At 53.1% G+C, this 24,103-nt stretch overlaps 1 protein-coding gene across 6 annotated transcripts in view; it reads right to left on the bottom strand.

Moving 5' to 3' along the window:
- The window catches only part of Col27a1 (collagen type XXVII alpha 1 chain), a 121,892-nt gene that overhangs the window by 74,389 nt on the left and 23,400 nt on the right, over positions 1 to 24,103 (bottom strand). For all 6 annotated transcript variants that reach the window (XR_006069449.2, XM_042271274.2, XM_042271273.2 and 3 more), the window contains exons 6-12: positions 14,842 to 14,895; positions 13,336 to 13,389; positions 4,605 to 4,649; positions 3,956 to 4,009; positions 3,550 to 3,594; positions 1,273 to 1,326; positions 136 to 180 (exon numbers count right to left, since the gene is read on the bottom strand). Coding sequence is in view for 5 of the 6 variants with exons in the window: in XM_042271274.2 (XP_042127208.1) it covers positions 136 to 180; positions 1,273 to 1,326; positions 3,550 to 3,594; positions 3,956 to 4,009; positions 4,605 to 4,649; positions 13,336 to 13,389; positions 14,842 to 14,895 (351 nt within the window). In the remaining variant the exon portion in view is untranslated. The remainder of the gene's footprint in view (positions 1 to 135; positions 181 to 1,272; positions 1,327 to 3,549; positions 3,595 to 3,955; positions 4,010 to 4,604; positions 4,650 to 13,335; positions 13,390 to 14,841; positions 14,896 to 24,103) is intronic.

The raw sequence follows: 24,103 nt of genomic DNA, 5'->3' as shown, positions 1-24,103 counted from the left end.
CACACCCACAGCCGAGAAACAGAGCAGAGAGGCAGACAGCGCCGGGTCTCAGGGACCACCAGCACAGTCCAAGCAGCGGGAGGAGGGGGGTGGGCTACCCGTAGAGTCTGCGTAATAGACACGGAAAATCTTTACCGGCCTACCCATCTCGCCCCTCTTGCCAGGAACACCAGGGAGGCCCTGCAGGAGAAAGAGGAGAAAGATCATTATCAAGTTCGGGGGGGGGGGGGGGGGGGCGGGCGGGGGAACCCCTCCCCAACCACACCCAGGATGAAGTCCCAGGTAGTCTGGAATGCTTGCCCAGAACAGGAGCGCCAGCTGCATGTTTCAGTGGGTGGATCGGGGTTCAGGGGCTTATGAACACCTACTGGGGGAGTTCCTAAAGAGAGCTGCCAGTACTCCTGGCATCCCGCAGGTGCTCACTAAGTGCACCTTTTTCTCCTTCCCATAATGCTCTATATTTAGCTTAATGACAGGGTTCCCACTGAACTTCCAAGTACAGGCTCGGAGGAGGAAGGAGCATGTATTAAAGTCACCAGCCCCGGGCAGCTCTTCTCCGACTTGGACACTGGGTCTGCAGGTCAGGGCATCTTGGGAAATCTTAAACCTACCCAACCTGAAGCCAGTGTATATTCACCCCCAGAGCTCAGAACGGAGCCAGGCATCCATGGTGTCCCCTGTCCCTGATGTCGCCAAAGCTACTATGGTCCTGCCTGGGGTGCCTGGCCTGGCATCTGACACCTGGCTTCTGTCCCCACCCTTCTCCCTGACAAGCCTCGCATCACTTTTACAAAGCAGCCAAGTGTCTGTGCCAGCAACGAGTGGACGCTTGTGCAAAAGGGGAGAGAGACTGCTTGGGGCTCTGTGGGTGGCCCCTGTCACAGCCGCTCAGCCCTGTCCCTGTGGCAGGAAAGCAGCCACAGACATTGGTAAGCTATAAGCATGGCTATGGCCAATAAAACTTCATTTACAAAAAAACAGCCAACTGGCCGTCCCTGCAGGACTCATATTTAGAATACAGCAGTCTGTTGCTGGTGAGAAGCTCCTGTGCCGAGTTCCTTCTCTAGCCCCCGTCCCCCAAGTACCTAGAACACATGGCCTGGGGCCCCCTACCTTGTCCCTCCCACCAGTGCTATAACCACATGCTGGTCCCTGGCCCCGACTGCCCTACCCTGACCAGGTGCCCCGCTGAGGAAATGCACATCTTCATCTGGCCATCTGTAGCAGCAGGGTGGAGCGGAGGGGTGAGGAGGCCCAGACAAAGGTACTTACCCGCTCTCCATCCGATCCCGGCAGGCCGAAGAGCCCTGGGAGTCCAATGTAACCCTAGAAAAGAGCAGGTGGGAATTAGAGAGGCTGAGCATGGGGTGCAGTCAGCCCAGCCTCCCTGCCGCCACCCCACAGCCCGGTCCTCTGTGATGGTGGCTCCAGCGGTCCTCGATGACATAGACCTTGAGGCAAGTGTATATGCCCGTGGACTGCATGGTGCTGCGTCCACGATGTAGTCCAAAGGCACATACGCTCACACCAGGGAGGGTAGCATAGGATGACAGAGGCCCGGCACCCAGCTTGGGACCTGTGGAAGGAAGCTAGTACCCAGGTTAGAAGCTGCAGGGCTGTGAGATCTACCTGCCTTGGGGGTGTTCCCTAGAGTGGCTCGTCCAAGAGCTCCAAGGTCCTGGACCTGGGGGCTCACATCCATCCTGGTTGCCAAGTACTGCCAGTCGGCATGGCCACCTAGAGACTGTGCCAGGCACACGGGTGCTCCTGAGTTAACCCTGGCAAGGACCCTGCAGACAAGCGGTGCTACCAACTTGGAGTCAGCTAATTTGAGTTCAGCTCAAAGGCCACCCGTCTATGTCCCTGGCCCAGAGAGAATGTACCTGATTTCCAGGCCTGTGGTCCCTCTGAGCCCTCAACCAGGCAGACCCTGCCTACCTTATGGTGGTAGAAACATGGCATGCATAACCCATCTTGAGTGCTCTCCTGTCTAGTACCCAAGATGCAGGCTCATCCTCCAGCACCATGCAGCATCCTGATAACTCCCTGTCCTCTGGTAACCTCTCAAGGGCCAGGATCTAGCACAGGGCTCGTAGCACTCTGCGCTCTGGATGCTGTGCGGCAGTTTAATGAAACTAAAGCCAAAGCAAATGCTGCCAAGCACAAACTACCTGCCAGGTCCGACTCAACGCTTTACACACGCTAAACACGCAGGTGTGCCCTGTCTTTGACACGGTGAGAAAGTTGCCGTCTATAGAGTTCACACTTGAGAACTTCACAATCAAGTTACACACACACACACACACACACACACACACACCCTTATAGAATGTTTCAAGTCTATTATTTCATGTTGGGGTGGGATATGAATCCATAGCTATCCTAGGACAAATGCCATCTGCCGGCTACACACTGGACACATGATTAAATCATGGCATCCTTGCCACACTCCTGCTGGGAGGTATTAGAATTCTATACAGGTGAGAACATTTAGGCCCAGAGAGCTAAGGGACCTGCCTACGGTCACACAGCTGTAGTGTCACAGATCCGGTCTCCGAGTTCAAGCCCAGTGGTTCCTAAGCCCACACCCCTAACCAGTGAGTGAGTGTGTCATGAACACACACAGCTGAGGGAGACTGGTAGCAGCTCTCCTTGCCCACATACCCACCCCTGTGCTCCCCTCAGCAGCCAGCTTGATCAACAACCATCATCTCAAGCACTTATCCTGACTCTTCTGTGCAGAGCTCACAGTGAGTGGACTCGAAGAGGCCTAGTGACCATCTGGGGTCAGTGGCCAAGGGGAGTCTCTGGGTCCATCGTGCAGACCCCAGGGCTGGTCTGGGCAGTGTCTCCTTTACACACAAGAGGCAGAGTAGACCCTTGAGCCTGGGATCCTTTCTCTCAAGGTTTAGACATTCCCTCAGAGACCACTCCTCATCGGAGCCACAGGAGAGAGACCCAGAATCCCAGGACAAGAGCTGCCCTGACTTGGCATGCCATGTAACATCGGGGGGGGGGGGGGGACCCTGCCTTCTATGCTGTGCCCACCTCTGCCACCGCTAGACAGGTGCAGAGATTAAGGCCAATAACGTGTCCATAGTGGCCCTCCCGCCTGCCAGGGTATAAATAGCACTGGCTCCGTAGAGGACACGTCACAGGGGACTTGCCCTGACAGACGGCCATGCGATTCACTTGTTGAGCACTTCTTGAGAGTCAGCAGGCCCCACTCTGGGACACCTGGGTCCTGTCTCAGCAGGGTCTTGGAAGGCATCATGAACACAGCTACCTAGGTCCACTGTGCCCTGTGCCCTTTGTCTTCCCCTCCAATTTCCCTATTCGACACACGCAGGACCTTCTCTGCCTCCTAACAACTTCTGGGAGATCCCGTGTGGAGTGCCTCCTTGGCAGTTCTGGGCAGAGGGGGTTCTGAGGTTGCCATCTCCTGGCCCCACCTCCCCTAATGGCCCCGACCTCCCATAAACACATTAGAGGGGCAAGCAGTGTCCACTCACAGCCCTACCTGTGTGGGACTAGCCAAAACCCACTTACCCGGCTGCCTTTGGGGCCAGGATCTCCTACAGGTCCAGGGAATCCCTGAAACAGAAATATAGGGGGCAAGGCCATATGGACAGGCCCTCCCTGCTGTCAGTGTCCCGGGGTCAGTCCTGTCTTGGGCCTCAGCTGTTCTTTGGAGCATCCATGGAATGGGTTGGACCAGGGATGGCTCAGAGGGAGACTGGATAGAAGGTGTCTCAGGAAGCCGTTCTCGAAGCCCCAGTTCTCCTACAGACCCCCCCCCCCCAGCCTGCAGCATGGCTGCCAGGTCCAGTGCCTGACCAGCCCTTTCCTCGGGGCCACCCCCAGGGGCAGCTTTGGGGCCCCAGCCCACAGCCTCCCTCTGCTTGGGGCACTCTGGTCACCACCATGGCCATAGCTTCCAGAGCATATACTGCACCTGCCTGCCAGGGTAACCTTTGGCCCCTGGACTGCCCGCAGGTCCCGGCTGGCCCTGAAAAGGAACGAGAGAAACGTTAGGAAAGCTGAGGCCCTGCGCAGCTCAGTCAGGGTCCGGGGGTGGGGGAGGGTGCCTATAATGGGCAAGGAGAGGGGCAAGAATGTGAGGCCAAGGGGGAAGAAACAAGCAGGGTCTGCTGGGCCCCAAAGCCCACCTCCCTAGAAACTGGTCAGACCAGCTCTGGGGACAAAGCCCTCAGCTCCAGGCTCAAAATAAGAAAGCACAGAAGAGACCTGGCTGGCCGTCCCCTGGCAGGATTGCTGTTTGACTTGGGCCAGGAGACCAGAATTCCTGCAAACCCCAAGGCGAATGGAAGGGATAATATCGTCTAACATGGCCTGGGACAGGCCAGCTATTCATGGCTCTAACCAGAGTCCAGGGGCTTCTGCCAGCCCTGGGCTGGGCTGGGCAGTACAGACACAGACTCTTCCAGGACAGTGTGGCTGGCTGGGTAAGGGGGGGAGCAGGGGGGAGTTCCGTGGCCTTGTTCGGGGGCTCCAGAGAATCTCAGTCCGAGGAGCAGGCTGGTACCCAGCAAGGACGGGAGAAGGGAAAATAGGCAGTGCAGGGCCGTGCACACAGGCCTCACCTGTTCTCCAGGGTGCCCTGCTGCTCCAGGATGGCCCTTGTGTCCCTGTGGGGTGAAGAATTGGCATCAGGCAATAGGCTCTGTGGCAGGGACAGGGAACACACTCCCCACACGAATGCAGGTTGTGTGATGTTCACAGAATCCTCTGGTATCGTCTTTCGTTAGAGCAGAGAATTGGGGTAGGGTGAGAGACTACGCCCCGGTGGTCCCCATTTCAACCCTGTCTTTGAAATCCAGAGAGTTGGAGGCAGTCAGAAACAGGAGCAAAGGGCCTGTCACATGAGGAACAGGGACAAGGTCGAATGGCACACTCAGGACGCCTGACGCCATCGGGAGCCACTCCAGCTCATGTACCGTGACCATGTCACCCAGAGACACTGTCTCCTTCCTCACTGGCTCCGCTCCTAGTCCAAGGAAGAGAAGGCCACCCAGATGCTCAGTGGCAGCCTTGACTCTTCATCCTCACTTGACAGTGGGACCACACCGACTCCTGGCAGGCCCCTCACACCGAGCTCTGCTAAAAGAGACACTGTCTCTGACTCATCTGTGCCACTTTGGGTGGGTGATCGCCCTTCTGTGGACCTCAGATGGGATCTGGAACTCTGAGTCCCTCCGGTTCTGCTATCTTTGAACTCCAAGTTCTAGGACCCCTGAGAGTCTATGACCAGGGCTACAGGAGCCTGCCACTCAGCCCAGGCTCTTGACACAGGGCCATGTGGAGATCCTGGCAGACTTTGCCCACTTCATCTTTCCTTTCCTTTCCTTTCCTTTCCTTTCCTTTCCTTTCCTTTCCTTTCCTTTCCTTTCCTTTCCTTTCCTTTCCTTTCCTTTCCTTTCCTTTTCCTTTCTTTCTCTCTCTCTCTCTCTCTCTCTCTCTCTTTCTTTTTTTCTTTCTTTCTTTCTTTCTTTCTTTCTTTCTTTCTTTCTTTCTTTCTTTCTTTCTTTCTTTCTTTCTTTTTCTTTCTCTTTTTTCCTTCCTCTTTCTCCCTGCCTCCCCCTCTTTCTTTTTTCCTTTCTTTCTTTCTCTTTCTCTCTTTCTCCCTCCCTCCCTCCCTCCCTCCCTCCCTCCCTCCCTCCCTCCCTCCCTCCCTTCCTTCCTTTTTTAAGAGAGGGTCTCATGCAGCCCAGGCTGGTCTCTAACTTGTCATGTAGACAAGGATGACGCTGAATTTCTGACCCTCCCACCTATACTCCCAAGTGCTGGGATCACAGGCCTTCACCACCACAGCTGGTTTATGTGGTGCTGCAGCTCAAACCCAGGGCTCTAGCATGCTGGGCAAGCACTGATCCACAGTCCCAGTCCCCAGATGCCCATGCTCTACACACACATAAATGCTGCCTCACACAGGTGAGTGTCAACATCCCGGACCCTGAAGATGCACAGGAAGTGGCAGTCCTCGTTATAAATAGCAGACTCTGTCTCAGTGGGGAGGTTTGGGAAGTTCCCCAGCATTGCTTCTGAATCATTTCACGCCAAGAGAGACTGCTACCCACGAGAGGCATCTCACTCTAGATCAAGGCCTGCCATGGGGAAGACTCCTCCACAGGCCAGGATAGGTAAGGTGAGCCCCAGACCACAGCCGGCAGCTGGACGGAAGGATCCAAGATCTTCTAACAGACTGATCTGGATTCCAGGACTGCTTACCAATGGGTTGGCTGGGTGGCCAGAGTCAATGACTCGATCTCTCTGAGCCTTGATTTCCTCAGAAGTTATCCAATGCGGAGGTAAGAGCCAGTGCCTGGGTGGCATGATGTGTGTGGGAACCACCAAGCATGGAGTCTGGCACTGAATTCAGCAACCTCAGAAAACAGCAGCTACTGTTTTATTTCTCATTCATTCATTCATTCATCCATTCAACTACTCATTCAACAAACACTAATGAAGTGTGTGTGGACCCACAGGGTTTTCCCCACGGGAAGAAAAAGAGTCAGGCAACATCCTTTGCCTTGGGAGTTTACATTCCTAGAAAGGAACTAAAAACAAAGTAAGTAGAAGAGATAACTGTGGGTGGCCGAAGGCAGAGGATGAGGTGTAATGAGTAGCAGGTGTCAGTTTTGCAAGATGAATATGTTCTGGAGATGAGTTGCTTAACTACCTGAATGTGCTGAACACCATTGCCCACGCACTGAAAACTGGTTGAAACGGCAAATTTGATGCTATGTATCTTTACCATAACCAAAAGGAGCCATGAACAGGTAAAGTCAGGGGACAGAGGACAGGGAGGGGTGGTGACTCCAGGGACAGCCGAGGGATGGGTGACAGGAGGAGAGGTGGACAGGGAGCTGGCTCCTAAAAGGGCATCCAGGCGGCTGGAGCAGAGAGTGCAAAGGCCTCAAGGCACAGAGGCCCCCGGGACCAGAGAAGAAGAAACAAGGGATTGGGCAGAGAGGCAGCTGGAGGTCGAAGTAGCAAGTGGTGCTGGGACAGGAAGTCCTGGGGACACGGGGACCTGGCACAACATGACTTGAAGAGGAAGAAGCCGAGCACTCTCTCTCCCACAGAAGCACCAAGGTGAGCCACGTGCTCTTGGCTGTGTGACCGAGCAGGGCGATCACCTCTCTGAACTCACTCTGCCAAACTCTGCTTGCCTAGAGGATCGCTGTAAACAGCCCACAGACTCACGGGGCCAAGAGCAACAACGCCCGTAGGGTGAGGCGGGAGCCCCAAGTCTTCGATACTCTGCTGAAAAGCAGTTCACAAGCAATTGCTCTCCCCCAAAGACAAGGGACGTGTTCAGTTAAATCCCAGATGAGGTTTAAGCAAACCTGCGTCCAGGAAAGAGCTGGAAGAAAAAGAATGACAGAAGCCTAACCCTGTGCCTGCTCACCACCGGTGCCTTAAGCACACCTGCTCGCTAACACCTTGAATCACTTTTAGGAGGTAGGAATCACCTGCTATACACACCAGTGAGGAAACAGGCTCGGGGAGGGAGGGACTTTCCTGACGCCATACAGCTTTCTTAGAACAGCACCTTTACCCAAATCCCTCAGACCTTTACCACCAATCACTGGGGCTAGGACCAGCCCAGAAGGACAAGAAAGGTCCCCTTAAAGATGCATCTCTCTGAGACAGAGCCACTGAGTCACAGCAACATCCTGAGGGCAAAGGTCAGTAGCAGGATGCTGGAGTACCCACATCGGACGGGACCAAAGTCATCGGTTCAACCACCGCCTGCTTCCCTGGACCGATGAGGAAGCTGAGGTCCCAGGGGGAGACTATCTGGCAGGAAGCTATGGCCAAGGCTGGACAGTTCTCTAAGCTCTAGATCCCTGTGCTGGGCTGAGCTGTCCTGAGCAGTGAACCCCAGAGGGTCTTGACTGTGACTGTGAGCATGTGCTTCGAAGGCTGGTGGGAACGGCGCAGACAAGCACGGTCAAGGTGGGAGGTGGGGGTGCAGAGGGGGCTCCCTGGCTGCCCCCCCCCGCCCCCCCACAGTGTTTACCAAACAGTTTTCAATGACAGGGCTGCGCACTGTGAGATTCTAAACCATTATCTTCTCCTGGCCCTGGCAATTACGGGGCCAGCTCATCCCACAAGGGAGCCGCGGGGCAGTGATTTCTCCAGTGTGGGTGAAAGGTGCCAGGTGGGAGGGAGGCAGAGGTGCTACAGAAGAGCTGTGCCCGCTGGCTGCCTGGCAGACGGGCCTCCGCAGGCCCCGTGTTTATAATACAGCACGCGCTCTATTTTGGTTTGGGAGCCAGATTAATCACTGCTTACAGTGCACGAGGAGGAACCAGACATCACCTCACCCTGCCACAGACAGTGGGGTGCTATTTGGACTCCAGGCAAGGAGGGACGGGATCCTGTCCCTGCCTGGGGGTCTGGACACCGGTGTGTGGCCAGACTGCTCCGCAGTCTTGCTCAGACACAAAGGGCTGCCCATGGGAACTCACCTGCCACCCCAGCAGCCCACACCCCAGCAGCAGAGAGTAGGACAGAGGGTCAAAGGGGAAGACGCTGGATGAGACAAAGCCTCTCTGAGCCTCAGTTTCCCAAACTGATCTGTCAACGTGCCCTCCGGGCTCCACTTGTTAGAGGATTCTGAAATCAGTGGGTCGTCTAGAAATATCAGACGGGTCACAGGACATCCAACCCCACTTGGTGGTAAGTTGAGGAAGAGAAGGCAGGGAGGTCTACTTCTCATGTAGCTCATTCATTCATTCAACAAACATCTGCTGAGCCTGAGCGAAGAAACGGCCAAAGCCCAGGGGACAGGCAGTAGCAGACATAACACTGAACAAAAGCAATGTGATCACTACCTTTCAAGAAGGGGGTAGGGACACCAAGGGCACAGGAAGAAGAATGTGGGCAAAGAACTGAGTGCCTGAGATGGAGCTCAGCTTGGGGAGGTCGCACAGTACCTTGAGTATGGCGGTGGGGCAGAGATGGGGGCAGAAATGGACCACGGCAGGAGAGAGGCCAGTGGGAACAGGCCGAAAGAGCCCCAGCATGGAGCTGGGTGCTCAGAAAGGCAGGGGTAGCATCTCTGCCCTCCACCTGTATTCCATCGTTCTGAGGGCAGAGCCACCTGGACAGCACGGGAGAGCCAGTGACCCCCAGAGGAGCCTGGGGAACTGAGGTGGACAACAGAAATGGCTTTCAGTATACCCGCTTCCTCGCGTTAGTCATGTCTGCCTGGCGGCGTGCTAAGTAAGGCACAGAGGCCTGTTATCAGGTCTTGGCAAGACAGATCAATGGGTGATGTCAGCCAGAGGAACGGGAGAAGGGGAGGGGTGGAGCCAGGCAGACGGAGGTGCCCAGTGTGCCCTGAACCTCATGTAGGGAAGCTACAACAGTCAGGTGGGATTCTGACTTCAGCGCGCTGCTCCAGGTGGAGAAACGTGCTGAGGGTGTCAGTGAGGCATTCGACAGCCAGGAAGTGGGGAATCCCGAGGAGGCTCCAAAGATGAGCCAAAGGGTCCGAGAAAAGAGGGTGGGAACCGTTGGGGGTGCTGGGGAGAGACTCAGGGAAGAGGGTCTTGGAGAAGAGAAGCAAGGAGCATTAACAATGGATGTGGAGAGGTCAGGCCAGGGGCACCCAGAAAGCAACCCCGGGAGGCTGGAAGCCAAGGGCGCTGGTAAGGGACCATGCCACAGACCACTCAGCCTCAGACCTCATGCACACGGGGCACTGGGACTGCCCTGTGCTCTGCAGAACTGAGGAGCATATCCAGCTCCTACATGTGAGCAGCCAAAACTTTCCCACCTTCCGGAGGGTAAGCGAGGCTGTATGTTTGCTATCCTAGTACTAGACGCTGGCACAGAAGGATCACTGCAAGTTTGAGGCCAGTCTGGGCCCAGAGTAAGACCCCGGCTCAAACAAACCGATGCATAAATGTCTGTGGACCTTCCTGGCCGGGAGGGCAGAGTCACCTCCTGCAGTGAAGCACTGGTCCACGTCCACAAAAAGGCAACAGGCAGGACCCGTGCAGTGGGCGGGGGGTGGGGGGGGGTGGGGGGGAGGGCAGCTTGTCTGGTGAGCTGTGAACCCCCCAGAGGATTAATGATACCAGGGAGCCAGAATTCGTTAGCTGCTCCTCTTTCACGACCATCGTTATGATTCAGTCGATCAGTCAGTCAGTACATACGGTGCCCGCCATGTGCCAGCCCTGTGTGAGTGTTGGGACGACAAGATCCCATTGACCTCCCGACTGTCCCCTGGACAATGGAGGTTCAGCATGTGGAAGTGGCTCACCCCCATCACAACCACAGGGGACACAGCTGGGACTCCATCGAATTCCATTCCCATGAGCTTTCTCATAAAGAAGCCTCTTTTGAATGTGAACTCAGCGGGTCCTTCCTCTCTTGGTTGAGTCTCAGTGGTAAGCCTTGTGGTAAGAAGGTGTCTCCCTTAAGTCGGTGAGTCTGGATCTTGGCTGCATGTGGAACCCACCTGAGGCCTTTCAGAAGTTCTCTTGCCTGGGTCTAGTACCTGGCCTGACACTCAGCAGGGTCGAAGGCCACCACTGCAGAACATACCCTGAAGCCCTGACAACCTCACCTGTGGCTCAACACCAGGGTCAACCAAGGGTGTGGAGCACAAGTTCCCATGTACTGACTAACAGGAAGGGTGCGTGACTAAATAAAATCTAGCTGGGCCTCAGTCTTCTTAGCTATGAAATGGGCATGGTCTTGCCTCACTCTGTGAGACAGCATCGTGTGTATTTGTGTGTGTGTGTGTGTGTGTGTGTGTGTGTGTGTGTGTGTGTGTGTGTGTTCAAGTGTATGAATACATATCCACATATGTACCTATGTGTACATGCATGTGGAGGACAGGGATGTCCTTCTTGTTTATTTTATATTAGAGACAAGGTCTCACCATGAAGTCCTGGCTACACTGGAGCTCTCTACGCAGACCACGCTGGCGTCAAATTCACAGAGATCCATCTGCCTCTGCTTCTCAAGTACTGGAATTATAGGTGTGTGCCACCACATCCAGCTTGTATTGTTCAGCTTGTGTTTTGAGACAGGGCATCTAAGAGGGCCCGGGAACTTGCTGGTTAGAACAGGCTTGCTGGACAGTGAGTTCTGGAGTCCTGCTTGTCTCCGTCTTCCCAGCACTGGGATCACAATCTCATGCGAACACATATGGCTTTCTACATGGTGCAGGAACTGAACTCAGCTCTTCAGGCTTAGGTGGCAAGCATTTGACTGACGGAGGTAGCCCTAGTCACACCCTCCGATGCTTTTAATTGCCACCTGTCTCCCACTGACGCTCTCTCAGCCTGAACTCTCTCTGGCCACTTTCTCCACAGCCCTTCCTATCCTCCAACTCACCTGAGATCTTTACCATTTTCCTGTTTTCTGCCCTTCAGTGAAGGAAACTCTGTGCGGCAGGTGCTGTGTTCGTACAGCACAGGCCCAGCACACAGTAGGTGTTCAATACATTCTCACTTCATGAACGAATGGATGAATGGTAAAAACCAAAATTCAATGCCGCAGACAGCTGACCTCACCTCTGCTCACCTGTGTTCCTTCTCCTCGGGGTTCCCACAGAGAAGACACGGTCACCCTGGAGCAGGAGGCTGCCACAGTCACCAGAGATGGGGACTGCTTATAGGGATAAGCCCAGGAACAGGATCCCAAGCCATTCATTCCCCTCCCTGATGCCGCCACTAAAGGGGGTCCCTATCTCAGGGCCCGAGTTGTCTGTGCTCTGCACAGTATGTGGGTGACACAGTCGGCCTGTCTTAGGCCAAGGCTCTGTGGCAATTGCTCACATGTGTTTGCCTGGGCTAGGGCCAAGGAGGAGCACAGAGTACATGGCCAGCCACAGGAGGAGCTCCCTTAACTAGGAAGATACCCAACCCTGAACAGGAGAGCAGGGGCTGTCAGAGTCCTTGGCCATCTGCTGAGCACAGCGAGCCCCAGAATCCTAAGTAGGCGGTAGCACAAGTCTGTGTTTTCTCCACCCTTTCTGCTACCTTCCTACCCCTTCAAAGTGAGGCCACCATGGGCTGTTTGATGAGTCAGACGGAAGGGGCCTTTCCTAGCTCCTCCACCAGAAAGTGCCAGAACACAGGCCAGGTGCATGCAGAGCAGTAGGCATGCCATGCCAGCAAACACTGTACTATCCCAGGGCCAGGCTGGCCTCTGAAGTTTAAGGTATGGCCTGCTCGGCCACAGAGGGTAGTGGAGGTGATGGCTATGACCTTCCAAATTCCCTGTGCCATGGGGATCCTCAGAGTAAGGAGCAGCTTGGAGCCAGGAGACACCCTGGCTGTCCCGATGAAGACCAGATGACTGGTCTAGGGAGCAAGCAGCTGGGGCCACATCTGGGAACCAGAGTGGAAGTGAACACTTGGCACACATGTCTGTTGGACAGCTCTTCAGGAGTGAGGGAATCTTCCTAAAAAGTGATTGCCCTCTGGCTTCTATTGTCTTTCCTGCATGTCTGGAACACCTGCTGCACAAAAGGTGCATGTTGTGCCAGGAGGAAGAACCGGAGTTACAGACCAATGCGCTTCCCAATGAAGCAAGACTGGGGGCTGAAAATAACTAAGATGGGCCAAGTGTCCCTGAGCAAAGGCCATGTTGACCCAAAGTCTGCTCCAGAAAGGCTACAAGAGGAGGCACAATTCGTCATAAAGGATGGCAGCTGGGGACAGGGAGAAAGGAGTCCAAGGCCTCTGGAAAGCCCATTCTGGAAAATGGCAGAAGCCTCACCAACAACAAGCAAGAGCAGACCTAGAGTGGCTGAGGATGGTGGCGGGCATGGGTTAGCATAACACACGGGACACACAGAGAATGTGGGTCCTCTGCAGAGCGCATCCCTTTGTCTACAGCCCACCCGTGAGGGGTGTCTCAGACTCAGAGGATACGAGTGGAACCCGGACCCTTCCCCTGAGTCACACAGCCACCCCCAGGCAGTGAGGGACTGATAAGAACTGCTGTCCTCACTGCACATGAGGAAAGACCCAGGTCGAAAGCCGCTCAGCCAGTGCGCTAACCACCTTAAGCACCCTTGAGGCTTGCCGCTCTGGGAGACAGAGTGAGCCAGACACACTTTTAGTCACACCTCATTAACCACAGGAGATCCACTTCACACCAACAGGCTCCCAACCCCAGCCCACCCGGGGACTCAGAAACCTCTCATTGCTTGCCAACAGGCTCTGTGCCTAGGGAACCCAGCCGCAACCAGGAGGCACAGGTGGCCCACAGGGCTTCTGCTTGAAGGCCAAGTTTGCTGGCAGGCCCATGGCTGAAGCCAAGGAGAGAACCAAGACCTACCTTCCGTCCCAAGGGTCCTGGATTTCCGGAGAGCCCAGGCAAGCCCATGTTGCCCTGTAAGACACAGACAAGGGAGTTAGGTGAGGAACTGAAGAGTGTGGCCTCCAGCTCCAATGGCTGCAACCACTTGTAGAGGCTCGCTGAGGCCTGAAGTCTTCAGAGAAGACATGGTGCTCACTGAACAAGGTAGGAGCAGGAAAATGGGTGGGGTCACCCAGCCTCAACTCCCTGAACTCACTAGCGCCACCTGTGGCTTAAGCAGAAGACGTCGTTTGGAGAGTGGATTCTGATTTTAAAGGCATGGTTAAGCCCACTCTCTACCCCTCGCTGATTGGCTCTCTTCATCTCCTGAACCATGTTGCCATCCCTGGGGATGGCGGTCACCAAGCAGGAGGTGTTTCTGCCATGCAGGACCAGAGGAAAGGCCCATAGGCCCCTCTGCCACAAGGCACTCATCTGGAGTTTCGGCTTTCTCGTTTTCAGTCTAGGGCTATCTGCCCTGGTGAAGGTTATGAGGATGGAGGGATTAGGCATGGGCACTGTCCTGGGACTGAGTCACTTGGCACAGGTCTATTGGGAGGTAATACTAGGCAGTGGGGTATGAAGAAGTGAGCCTCCTGTGATGAGAAAAGATCAAAGGAAGGACCCCTCCCCCATCTCGTGTGTGCGTGTGTGTGTGTGTGTGTGTGTGTGTGTGTGTGTGTGTGTGTGTGTGTGTATCTATACCTAGCAGCTGGCTGGAGATGTAGAGATATAATCGTCAAGGCCCAGATGGAAGCCAGACAGACCTGAGTGCCTTCCTCTAGACTCTAGAATATGATATGTGCGGCCTGTGATTATCATGGTGGAGTTTGGGTCCTTGCTCAGCTGGGAGGTGGATGCTTTGGGGATAGAGGAGGTCCTTTGGCCTAAGTGTTTTCTCTTCTGCAAGCAGTCCATTTACATTCACAGCCCCAGGGAGATAGAAAGTCTGTGTACCTGGCACTTTCACCTCCCACCCCCTGGAAACTCCAGGTCTCTCTGCTCCAATGAGCACTTGCAAGGGCTTTGAAGGTCAGTTAGGAGTTTCCGGGGCACTGAAGGCCAGGAAGCTTCTGTATGGCAGCATCACTAGCAAGCATCACATAAAGCTATGGGGCACTGGGTGAAAGGGCATTTACCAAGGGCTGTCCAGAGACCAAACCTTCTCTCTCTCTCTCTCTCTCTCTCTCTCTCTCTCTGTCTCTCTCTCTCTCTCTCTCTCTCTCGATCTCTCTCTCTCTCTCTCTCTTGATCTCTCTCTCTCTCTCTCTCTCTCTCTCTCTCTCTCTCTCTCTCTTCACCAGCTGTAGCCTAGGAAGGTGAGGTTGAGAATGGTCACAGTCTCAGTGTTGGGATAGACCAAGCCCTTCAAGGAAAACACCAAATCACTTCCACTTTTCAGGACTACATGCCTCCTGGTTCATGTGCAGTCTCTTCCTGGGGGGCTTCAGGGGAGGGTGGAGTACCGGGGTTCCTGGAACCTACCTTTGCCCCATCATGAGCCTGTCCTGGTGAGAGTCCCGGGTCCCCTTTCTGTCCCTGAAATAAAAGTAAGTTCTTTGGTCACCATGTCACCTTGAGCAGCATCTCCACACGGACTGCATGCACCGTTCTCTTCCCTTACCTGGCCTGTTTCCACCCACGTAACCCTCCCTCCGTTCTGTGACTCTCTTACTCCAACACCATCCACTGCTTCCTTCCGACTACATGACTCCAAGTTCCTTCTCACGTCCCAAGTCTTCCGTGATCTGGCCCCAGGCAGTTCCCATTCCACTCTCCTGCCACCAGCCAAGCCCACAAGAAAGGTGTCACGTGCATCATGTCCTGTCAGTCCGTCATCACTGCCTACCTTCTCCACTCCATCCACTGTCACCAGCCACAACCACACACCCTCCAGACATGGCTTTCACGTCCTGCCACCAGACCCTCCCCCAACAGGGAGAACCACCCTAGAACCAGCAGCATGCTTTAAGACGCCCAGCTCCCGGCCACCGCACGTGACCCGTCTGCCCATGTGTTGCTGGCTGCCTTTTCCTGGGCCTCAGGGGATTCTAAGAGACACAGCCAAAGGCACCTAGACCCTGTCATTTTTCCATAAAGCTGACATTTGCCTTTGCCTCCTTGACCACCAATAATAGCCCGAGGATCACACACTGAAGGCCATTCTTACCTACACACTGCATTAGACTCGCACTCTAGGCTGAGAATAGGGAACCCTATCACCCCAAAATACATTCAAGGACACTGAGACCAAGAGCAAGAGTTTTCAGGCACTCAGGATAAGACACACAGAACTGAGACTGGACCCCTAAACCTTGACTTCCAGGTCTGTGGGAGCCCATGGGGGGAGGGGGGTGGAGATGGGGGGGCACTGGTGAGATCATGATAGTAATAGCAAGTTTCCATTTGGGGCAAGCATTGCCCATTCCTGGAACATGAGAGGGTTCTGTCACAAGGATCCTGGTCCCTAGAGCCTGGGTCAGCACAAAAGCCAAAGAGCTCACTAGCTACATCTCACAGGGACAGAGAGAGAGAGCTCTCACCTGCAAGAGAATGCTAGGAACTCTCAGCCCACTCCTGTCCCCTCTGCCCAAGCTCCCTGGCCTTTTAGCCTCAGTGAGCTCAGAGTCAGCACTCCTGGGTGGAAGCCCTGGGCCAGCCATGGGCTCACAGTAGGACCGCAGGCAAGGTCTTCTCTCTAAGCCTTGGTTTCCTCGCTTCTCTAAAAGGGACCATGCAGCTTACGTGCACACTCATACGGAGACCGGCTTCTCGGGAATAATGTCTGTGACATATGGAAAGGGTGGCTTGGCCAACTCTACTTAATTCCCATTAAGTCTTTTCTTTGTCAGAACTCAGGCCTCCCAAATCCTAACTTGGTCCATCTCCACCAGCAACCACCTTGATCTGGGCTGGAAAGAACCTCTCTGTCTGCTCTCCTACGATGCACCCACTGTGAGGTAGACTCTCATACCAACTCTCTGCTTCCAATGAGGGGCAGGACTGGGTTTAGGGAAGCCATCACAGCCTGGGCTGACCCAGCAGGTAGGCTGTAGGTCGGCTGACATCAAAGCCTTTGTCTGTAGCCTGGAGGTTCTTCCCTCTACCAGTTCTCCAGCCAGCTGCCCCAATGTGATGGCCAGCCCTTCCTTGGTTGGTGACAGAACCCTAGTTCTGTCACCCTGAGCACCCCAGGGGAGAGGGGCTTTCTTCAGAACCCCACCTCCAGATGCACCTGACATTATGGCCACCCCTCTGAGACATTCTCCCACCCTCTAAATCAGAAGCCCCGCTCCATGCCTTTTATGTCCACAGTGCCTGCAAGGCCTGGCACAGGCTACCCAGCTACCAAGGATTCCTGTGGCCAAAAAAGGACAGACATTGTCTCCCCCCCTCCACCCCACCCCACCATGCCCACCGTGGTCTGCAGCTGGCAGAGGAGCCGGCACACAAGACTCATAGGAATCGGTCTTTGGGAACACTACTTGTTCTCTCTCTTCACAGAGTCTAAAGACTAATACCCAAAGCCATGACAGACTGGCTCCCTGGCCAGGACTCCTTGGTTATTGATGGATATCTCAGCAAGAGTGCTTGGATATAATCTCTGTCCAAAGATGGATTAACAAGAATGGACATTCACTACAAGCCAGGATCCAGGAGCCAGAACTTTCACTACAAACCAGATGTGGTATTGAACATCAGGAATGCTATGGTAGAGAATAAGGCACAGGAGTCAGGCCCCTTGGGAGAGAAACCTGAGAGACCAATCACAGCAGCCTAACATTTAGTGAGTAGTCTTCTAACCTTGCATGCATATGATTTTGTTTAACTTCCAAATTAAACGTTCCTCATGAATGAAGGAGCAACGTTCATGAGCTCCATTCTACAGAAGAGGAAATGAAGGCAGATCGAACAGTTGCCACTTGTCCAAGGTCAGACAAGGTCGGTGGGATTTAGGGTCAGGAAGTCTGGTTGTAAGCTCTCTACCTTACAGCACAGGCAGTGAAAATCTACACCCCCGTGCTAAGTGGAGGGCAGGATGAGGCGAGAGCTTTGCCTAGAGGTAGGTAAAGCCCGGAAAGGACAGCAGTTAAGCTGAGGCTGTATAGACGACAAGGAGGCTCAGCTAAGGTGTCCCTGTCTAGACCAATGATGGCTTCTAGGATGAGACTTGACTGGTGGCTTCTACCTTCTGACGCTGCAACAATTTGTTGTCATCTACAAAGTTCACACCTGAGAGCTACACAAATGAGTTTCAAAAAAAAAATCATAAAATCATACGTTTTAAGTAAGTTTATAATTGTGTTAGCTTCCTTCATTGCTAACCTTGACCTTTTGCAGCCTGTGGACCATGGGCTAAACACACCTCCTTTGCCCAGCCAGATGCCTACAAAGTTGCCAATGAGAGTTAAAAAAAAAAAAGATGGTGTTTTATGAATCCTTTAAACAATAGATGGTGTTTTATGAATCCTTTATGTGTTGAGGGCAGGGATTTGATCCTTAGACCCAGTTCTTCAGTCAACAAGCCCATGTGACCTGGAGCAAGCCATATGGTGATGTGGAGCAAGTCACATGGCAACCTGGAGCAAGCCACATGATGGATGGCCTCTGCTTGGACTAGTTCATGAAGCCTTACAGCCAAATAGACTACATCGGAAGGTAAAACACGAATGTTAGGTGTTAAGACTCTGGTGGGGATGGGAACTGTGCTGGGCTTCATCTCTTCAGGAAGAAGAGTGGAGAACTAAGGGCTCTCTGTGACTCAGGCCCAGAAAGGCAATGAGACAGAGAAAGACAAAGGATCAAGAAATGCTAGACTGGAGGTATTCTACATAACTCCTCTGTGACCTCAAGTATACAGTACAGGGCTTGGCCCAGAGACAGCATCATAAATCAGTTCATGAATAAACAAATGGGGTCTCAGGAGAACCAGGAGCCACATCTGGCCAGGTCCTGGGACTTCCGCTGAAGATTTCCTTTGTGGCTATTACTGTTTCATAGGTTCAGAAGTCCCAGCCAATGCAATAAAGCAGGAAAAACAAATAGAGGGAGGAGGGGAAAAAGTACATCCTTCCTTGCAAACATGACTTCGTGTCTAGAAGAGTCAGGAGAACTAACTGAAGCATGAGCAGAACAGACAACATACTGCAGTAAAGAGAGAATAGGCAGGGTCATAAACTACATACAAAATGGGCAAAAATAAAAAGTTCTTTTCGGTAACTGAGAGCCAGCAGAAAGAATAGCAGCCACAGAGCATTAGGTTTTGAGTATAAACTGAATAATAAATGTGCAGGGAGTATGCAATAAAAACTATAAAAGTTTACTGCAAGATGTTTAAAAGCCTCAACCAAACCAGAAGACATACCATGTGTGTAGTGGATAGGAAAACTTAACATTTTAAAGATGCTAACTCTTCACAAATTAATACATCACTTAATACAGTTTCAGATAAAAGAGAGAAAGAAAGCCTTTTAAATGAGACTGGAAATAAAATTCATTTAACAGAAAAAGAAGTCGGAAATATTTGAAATGAAGCAAGGAGGGGAAACACATAAACATACTATAAAGATGGTAAATGTCATATAAATAGTATTTCACTAGCATGCAGATGGACAAACGTCAATGAAACACCACCAAATGGCCTGAAACAGACCCTGGTCTACCCCACAACAGCCACCAAGAGCAAAGGCTGTTCAATAATGACCAACTACAAGGGAAAGCAATGTTAGCATGCTAGTTCACATCCCAGCCCCACCACGATTAATTCCAGATGCCTTGAGAAGTTTGAGTACAAATGATATTGTGGAATGACTAGAAATAAAAGTGAACACATCTGATCCTAACACAGGAAGGAGAGAAAAATCTTAAGTGTAAAAATGAAATAAGCCAGGCCGGGCGGTGGTGGCGCACGCCTTTAATCCCAGCACTCGGGAGGCAGAGCCAGGCGGATCTCTGTGAGTTCAAGGTCGCTACAGAGCGAGTTCCAGGAAAGGTGCAAAGCCACACAGAGAAACCCTGTCTCGAAAAAACAAAAACAAAAAATAAAATAAGCCTGGAGCTGCAGGTGAATGACAGAGCACGTGCTTAGCATACACAGGACCATGTTCAGTTCCCAGGACCTCCAGAATAAACAGGGTGGGGAGACGGCTCGGCCAGGAAAGGCTGTGCAACCTTGGCAACCTATGTTCAACCTCAGAACTCATGTAGAGCTAGAAGGAGAGAACTGACTCCACGAAGTCGTCCTCTGACCTTCAAACCATACCATGGCATGAATACATGCGCGCACGCACACACACACACACACACACACACACACACATGCATGCATGCATGCAAAAACCATACATAGTAATATTAATAGCAATAAATTAAAACTTTAAAATTTTAAAGAGAAAGACCCAGACTAACCAGTAGTACCTTTTCCAAATCATTTGACTCATTATATTTGTTAAACATGTTAATATTGTTAATGTGTGTGTATGTGCAAGTGTGTGTGCACATGTGTATACATGTATGTGTAGACCAGAGGACAGCCTCTGCTATGATTCTTCAGGTGTGTCTTTTTGGTTTTGTTTTGTTTTGTTTTTTAAGACAGAGCCTCTCACTGGCCTGGATATCACTGAGTTGCCCTGGCTGCCTGGCCAGCAAGCCCCACGCAGGGATCCTCTGACTGTTTCCCTAACACTAGGATTATAAACATTTTAAACAGAGACTCTGGAGATCGGACTCAGATTCCCAAGTTCTTTACTAAATGGGCTATCTCCCCAGTCCTATTAGTATAATTTTTTTTTACAAAAAGAATAACACTTCCATGTGTGAAAATCACCATGAATAAATAGTCTCATGGGCAATGAATAAATCAGGAAAATATTTCTAAGTAGGTGAAGCTTTCATAATTTCCATATATGAATAATTTTTACATGTCCATAACAAAGACAACATCCCATCCCCACCCCCAATAAAACAATTACAAGTGGTGAAACACATTTCAAACAGACATAAGGAAAAATATGTCATAGACGATCAGCGAAAATAATGAGCTGTCTCTTCAGCATCTTCCTCTAATGCGCGTCCAGCATTAGCTCAACCCCCCACCCCCAAAGGCAGTGACTAAGCCATTAACAGCAAGGCGCTCTCCACTTTTCTGTACAGGCATGTTATAAATTATTCACACATGCTGCTTGCGCACGCCTATGCATACCATGACATACATAAACACACACAGTTCAGTCCTGAGAACAATACAGTGAGGTGTGAGCAGCTCCTATTCACAGAGATGGAAGCCAGGTCTGGAGATTTGAAATAACTTAGCCCAAGTCACACACGCAGCACAGGGGGGTAATCAGAACTCAAACTGGGGCCCCGCTGGCTCCTGAGTCCATGCTGGGAACTCTGCTTCCTATAAATCTATCCTAATAAAATAATTAGACATCCCAACACTCAGGTATAGTCGTTTTCTTCAAGATGTTACACTTATATTAGCAGAAATTAGTTTTGCATAGAGAAAGCAGTGAGAGAAAGAACAGGGTAAGAACGTTGACAGGGTGCCCGCCACCAGCCCTTAGAACACACTCAAGGTCAAACATTCACAGCAGGAAATGCTTGTGACTGGAACGCTAGGTGAGGAGGTCCAGACTGCCCCCTCTGTGAGAGAAAACCGCATCCCACACACGACACATGGAGGCAGAATTGGATAGCCCAAGAGTGGGAGGCTTCAGGCGCCCTGTGACTCTGCGTCTGATCTTGGTGTCAGACTCTGCGAGTCTGGCCTTGCCACCCACTAGAAATGTAACCTCAGTTTCCTCCCCTGTAGAATGGGAGTGATAACATCTGCCCTACAAAGTGAGGGAAGCTCTCCAAGGCTCCTCGTCCGCCACTGCTGCAAACACACACAGTGCTCATCGCTGGCCAGGAGCCACGGCCGGTGGTGGCTTCTCTCCCCAGTCTCTTCAGGACCTCTCCGTGTTTGCCTTGATGAATGTGTCCTCCCTCAGTCACCACGGGAGAGAGCTCTTTCCCACGGCTGTTCTACCCCACTTTTGACCAGTTCTAAAGCCCTGCGCCCTTGGACCCTGACTATCCACAGTATCCATACTCACCCTGACTAGTTCACCAGGCCAGACCAGGGACAGAGTGGCAGGCTGGGGATGCGTCCTTCGCTGGCCCCAAGAAGCAGACTCCACCTTCTCTGTGGACTGAAGTCCACCCACTGCTGACCTCCTGGCAATCTCCTCCCCACCAGGGGCAAGCATCACACCTGACCTGCTGTGATCTGCAGCAGCCCTGCCCTGGCCAGCATCCCACTTCCCTGGGGACCTCAGGCCAAGCCTTGCGTACTGGGCAGCCGCGCAGGACAGGAACCTCCCAAGTGCCTCCCTGCTGAAGCCATTCCTGCCTTCCTGCTGCAGCTCGGAGAATGTCCCAAATGCCCCCGGTCCTTCCCTGCCTTCACCTTCCTGCCCGCAGGGAGGTCTCACCCCCGGGTCAGATCAATCCCATTCCACAGATATCCAAGGAGCCCCAACCAGTGTGCTCCTCCATTCCCTAGCATAAGGGCATGTTCTGTTTCTTGCTGGTCTCAAAAGCAGGACTGTGACAATCTGGGGCCTTGTACGCTGGAGCCCGGTATGAGCTGACTCCATTGTCCTTCGAAAAGGATCCCTGCCTAACACAGGTGACTTAGACACTCCTCACAGGAATCAGCAGCTGCCCTAATCACTCTACTCTCCAGGTGGGGAAAGTACAGAAGTTCAATCTGTCCACGGTCGGGGAAGCAGGGGGAAGAGAGCTGGGGACGTGAGCTTGGGCGATTAGGTTCCTCAGTCTGTGTTCTAAACATCTGTACCTTCCTGAAGTACAACCACTAGCTGATGAATAAATGAATCTACCCAGTGACTCCACCCTGAGCCACGCAGTCCACAACGCTGCCCCCCAACCTGGGCTAGCTCTCAGTGCACTCAGAGCCCTGCCTTATCTGAGAGGAAGCTGAGGGGCCGTCTTTCTGACAGGGCTCTGCAGAAGGCAGAGTTGGATAGAGCCTGGTCTAGCCTGGCCTAGCCGTGGAGCCCAGGCAAGACTCCACAGGCAACTGAACTTCCACCTGAACACGGGACCCAGCTCTGCCGGAGCCCAGGCAAGACTCCACAGGCAACTGCACGCGGCCTTCCACCTGAACATGGGACCCAGCTCTGTCGCCTCAGCTCTTTGGTGCTTGTCTCTCCTGAAGGATAAAGTCCCTTCTGTTTCCTCCCTCCCTTTCCTGCTCATCTTCCGACCCTTCCTCCCCTCCCAGAGGCTGGTGGCTCTGTGCCACTACAGCTGTCAACGGCACGCGGTAGGGTCTCAGTAAACCAGGAATGATGACGGCTAGATGGGCAGCCCCAGAGCAAGCTAACGCCACGCCAAAACAGGAGAGCAAGCTACGTGGGAGCCGGCCAGGCTAAGTGGCCTGGAGCAAGGCTAGCTCTGCGAGGCCATCAGCTTACCTCCTGGGCCCAAAGGAGCCCTGATGAGCAATGAGAACCCTCTCCACACGCCCTTCTCTCAACCCAAACTCATGACCTTCTCTGCTCCTTGAGTCTCAGCCAAGCCGCCGGCTCCATCCAGATAGAAGGAGCTCTACCTGGCCACACCACACGCTCAAGGGCAGACCCAGCAGACTGAGGTCTCTGACCCAGCTGGTCAGCCCTGAGTCAGCGGCACTCCCTGTGCCCACAGCCAGTGTCCTTTGCCTTATAGCCTGTGGTGTTTTACAGAAGTCCCAGTGGGAGAGGCAGCTTTCACTTCACGGTCTTCTCTGGAACTCACACCCCCGGTTACACCCAACGCAGAACATTCTGCATGGCTTGGGACCAGTTGTACATGGCTTGCTTGAAGCCAACATCTTCCATATGAGATCGGCACAGAACGACTTCATGGCTCAGCCCACCAAGCCAGTCCCATCCACACGTCCCGGCTCCGGGTGGTAGGAGGAATTGCCTGCTAGGGAACCAGCCCCTGTGCCAAACCCTTCATTTGGGGGAGGCCACTAGGGACTCGTTTGCCACACGGCACATCCCTAGGCAGGACGGGGTAGGCTGCCTGCAGTGCTCAGAGGGTGACCAGGGCCAGCAAGGGACAGAGGGAGTAGCTGACAGAGCACCCTTCTGCAAGCAAGGGACCAGCTGTGAGGGAGCCAGGCAAGGGCAATCCCACTCATTCAAATATCCTGACGGACCTTCGGCCTCTGCCGAACAAACATCTCCAAGGAACAACCCTTTCTGCCTGATCCATCGGGACAAGTTCCTGCACTGGGTTTTCACCTGCCCATTGCCTCAGCTTCTCCGTCAGTAAATGGGTAGAGTCCTCACACTTCTCTTTTTAGTCAGTACGGATCAAATGAGACAAGGGAGTAAGGCACACACACAGTGCCTATCGGGAGAGGTACAATACAACATGGTGCCAATTACCCCCACTGCTGGCCTTGTTAGAACCTGGTGCACCCCGCAGCTGCTGGGCACAGGATTCCTGAGGGTCCCATCGCCTGCCTTCTGAGAAGGAACCCCAATCCAGCCTGTCCTGAGAGTCACAGACCTTGGGGGCCGGGGCAAGTGCACCTGCAACTCCTTACAAGGACTCAGGCATGGGACACTGGTCCTGCATATCTGTGCGTCCAGGACTCCCCATATGTAGCCTCTGTCTTCCCCTTCAAGAGACTCTGATAGGCCAGCGGGGGCCACTCTGTGAGGCTCATGGGCCTGCTTTTAGA

Source organism: Peromyscus maniculatus, chromosome 2, assembly GCF_049852395.1.
Source record: "Peromyscus maniculatus bairdii isolate BWxNUB_F1_BW_parent chromosome 2, HU_Pman_BW_mat_3.1, whole genome shotgun sequence".
Classification (NCBI taxonomy): domain Eukaryota; kingdom Metazoa; phylum Chordata; class Mammalia; order Rodentia; family Cricetidae; genus Peromyscus; species Peromyscus maniculatus.
This window is presented reverse-complemented; position numbering and strand designations above follow the sequence as displayed.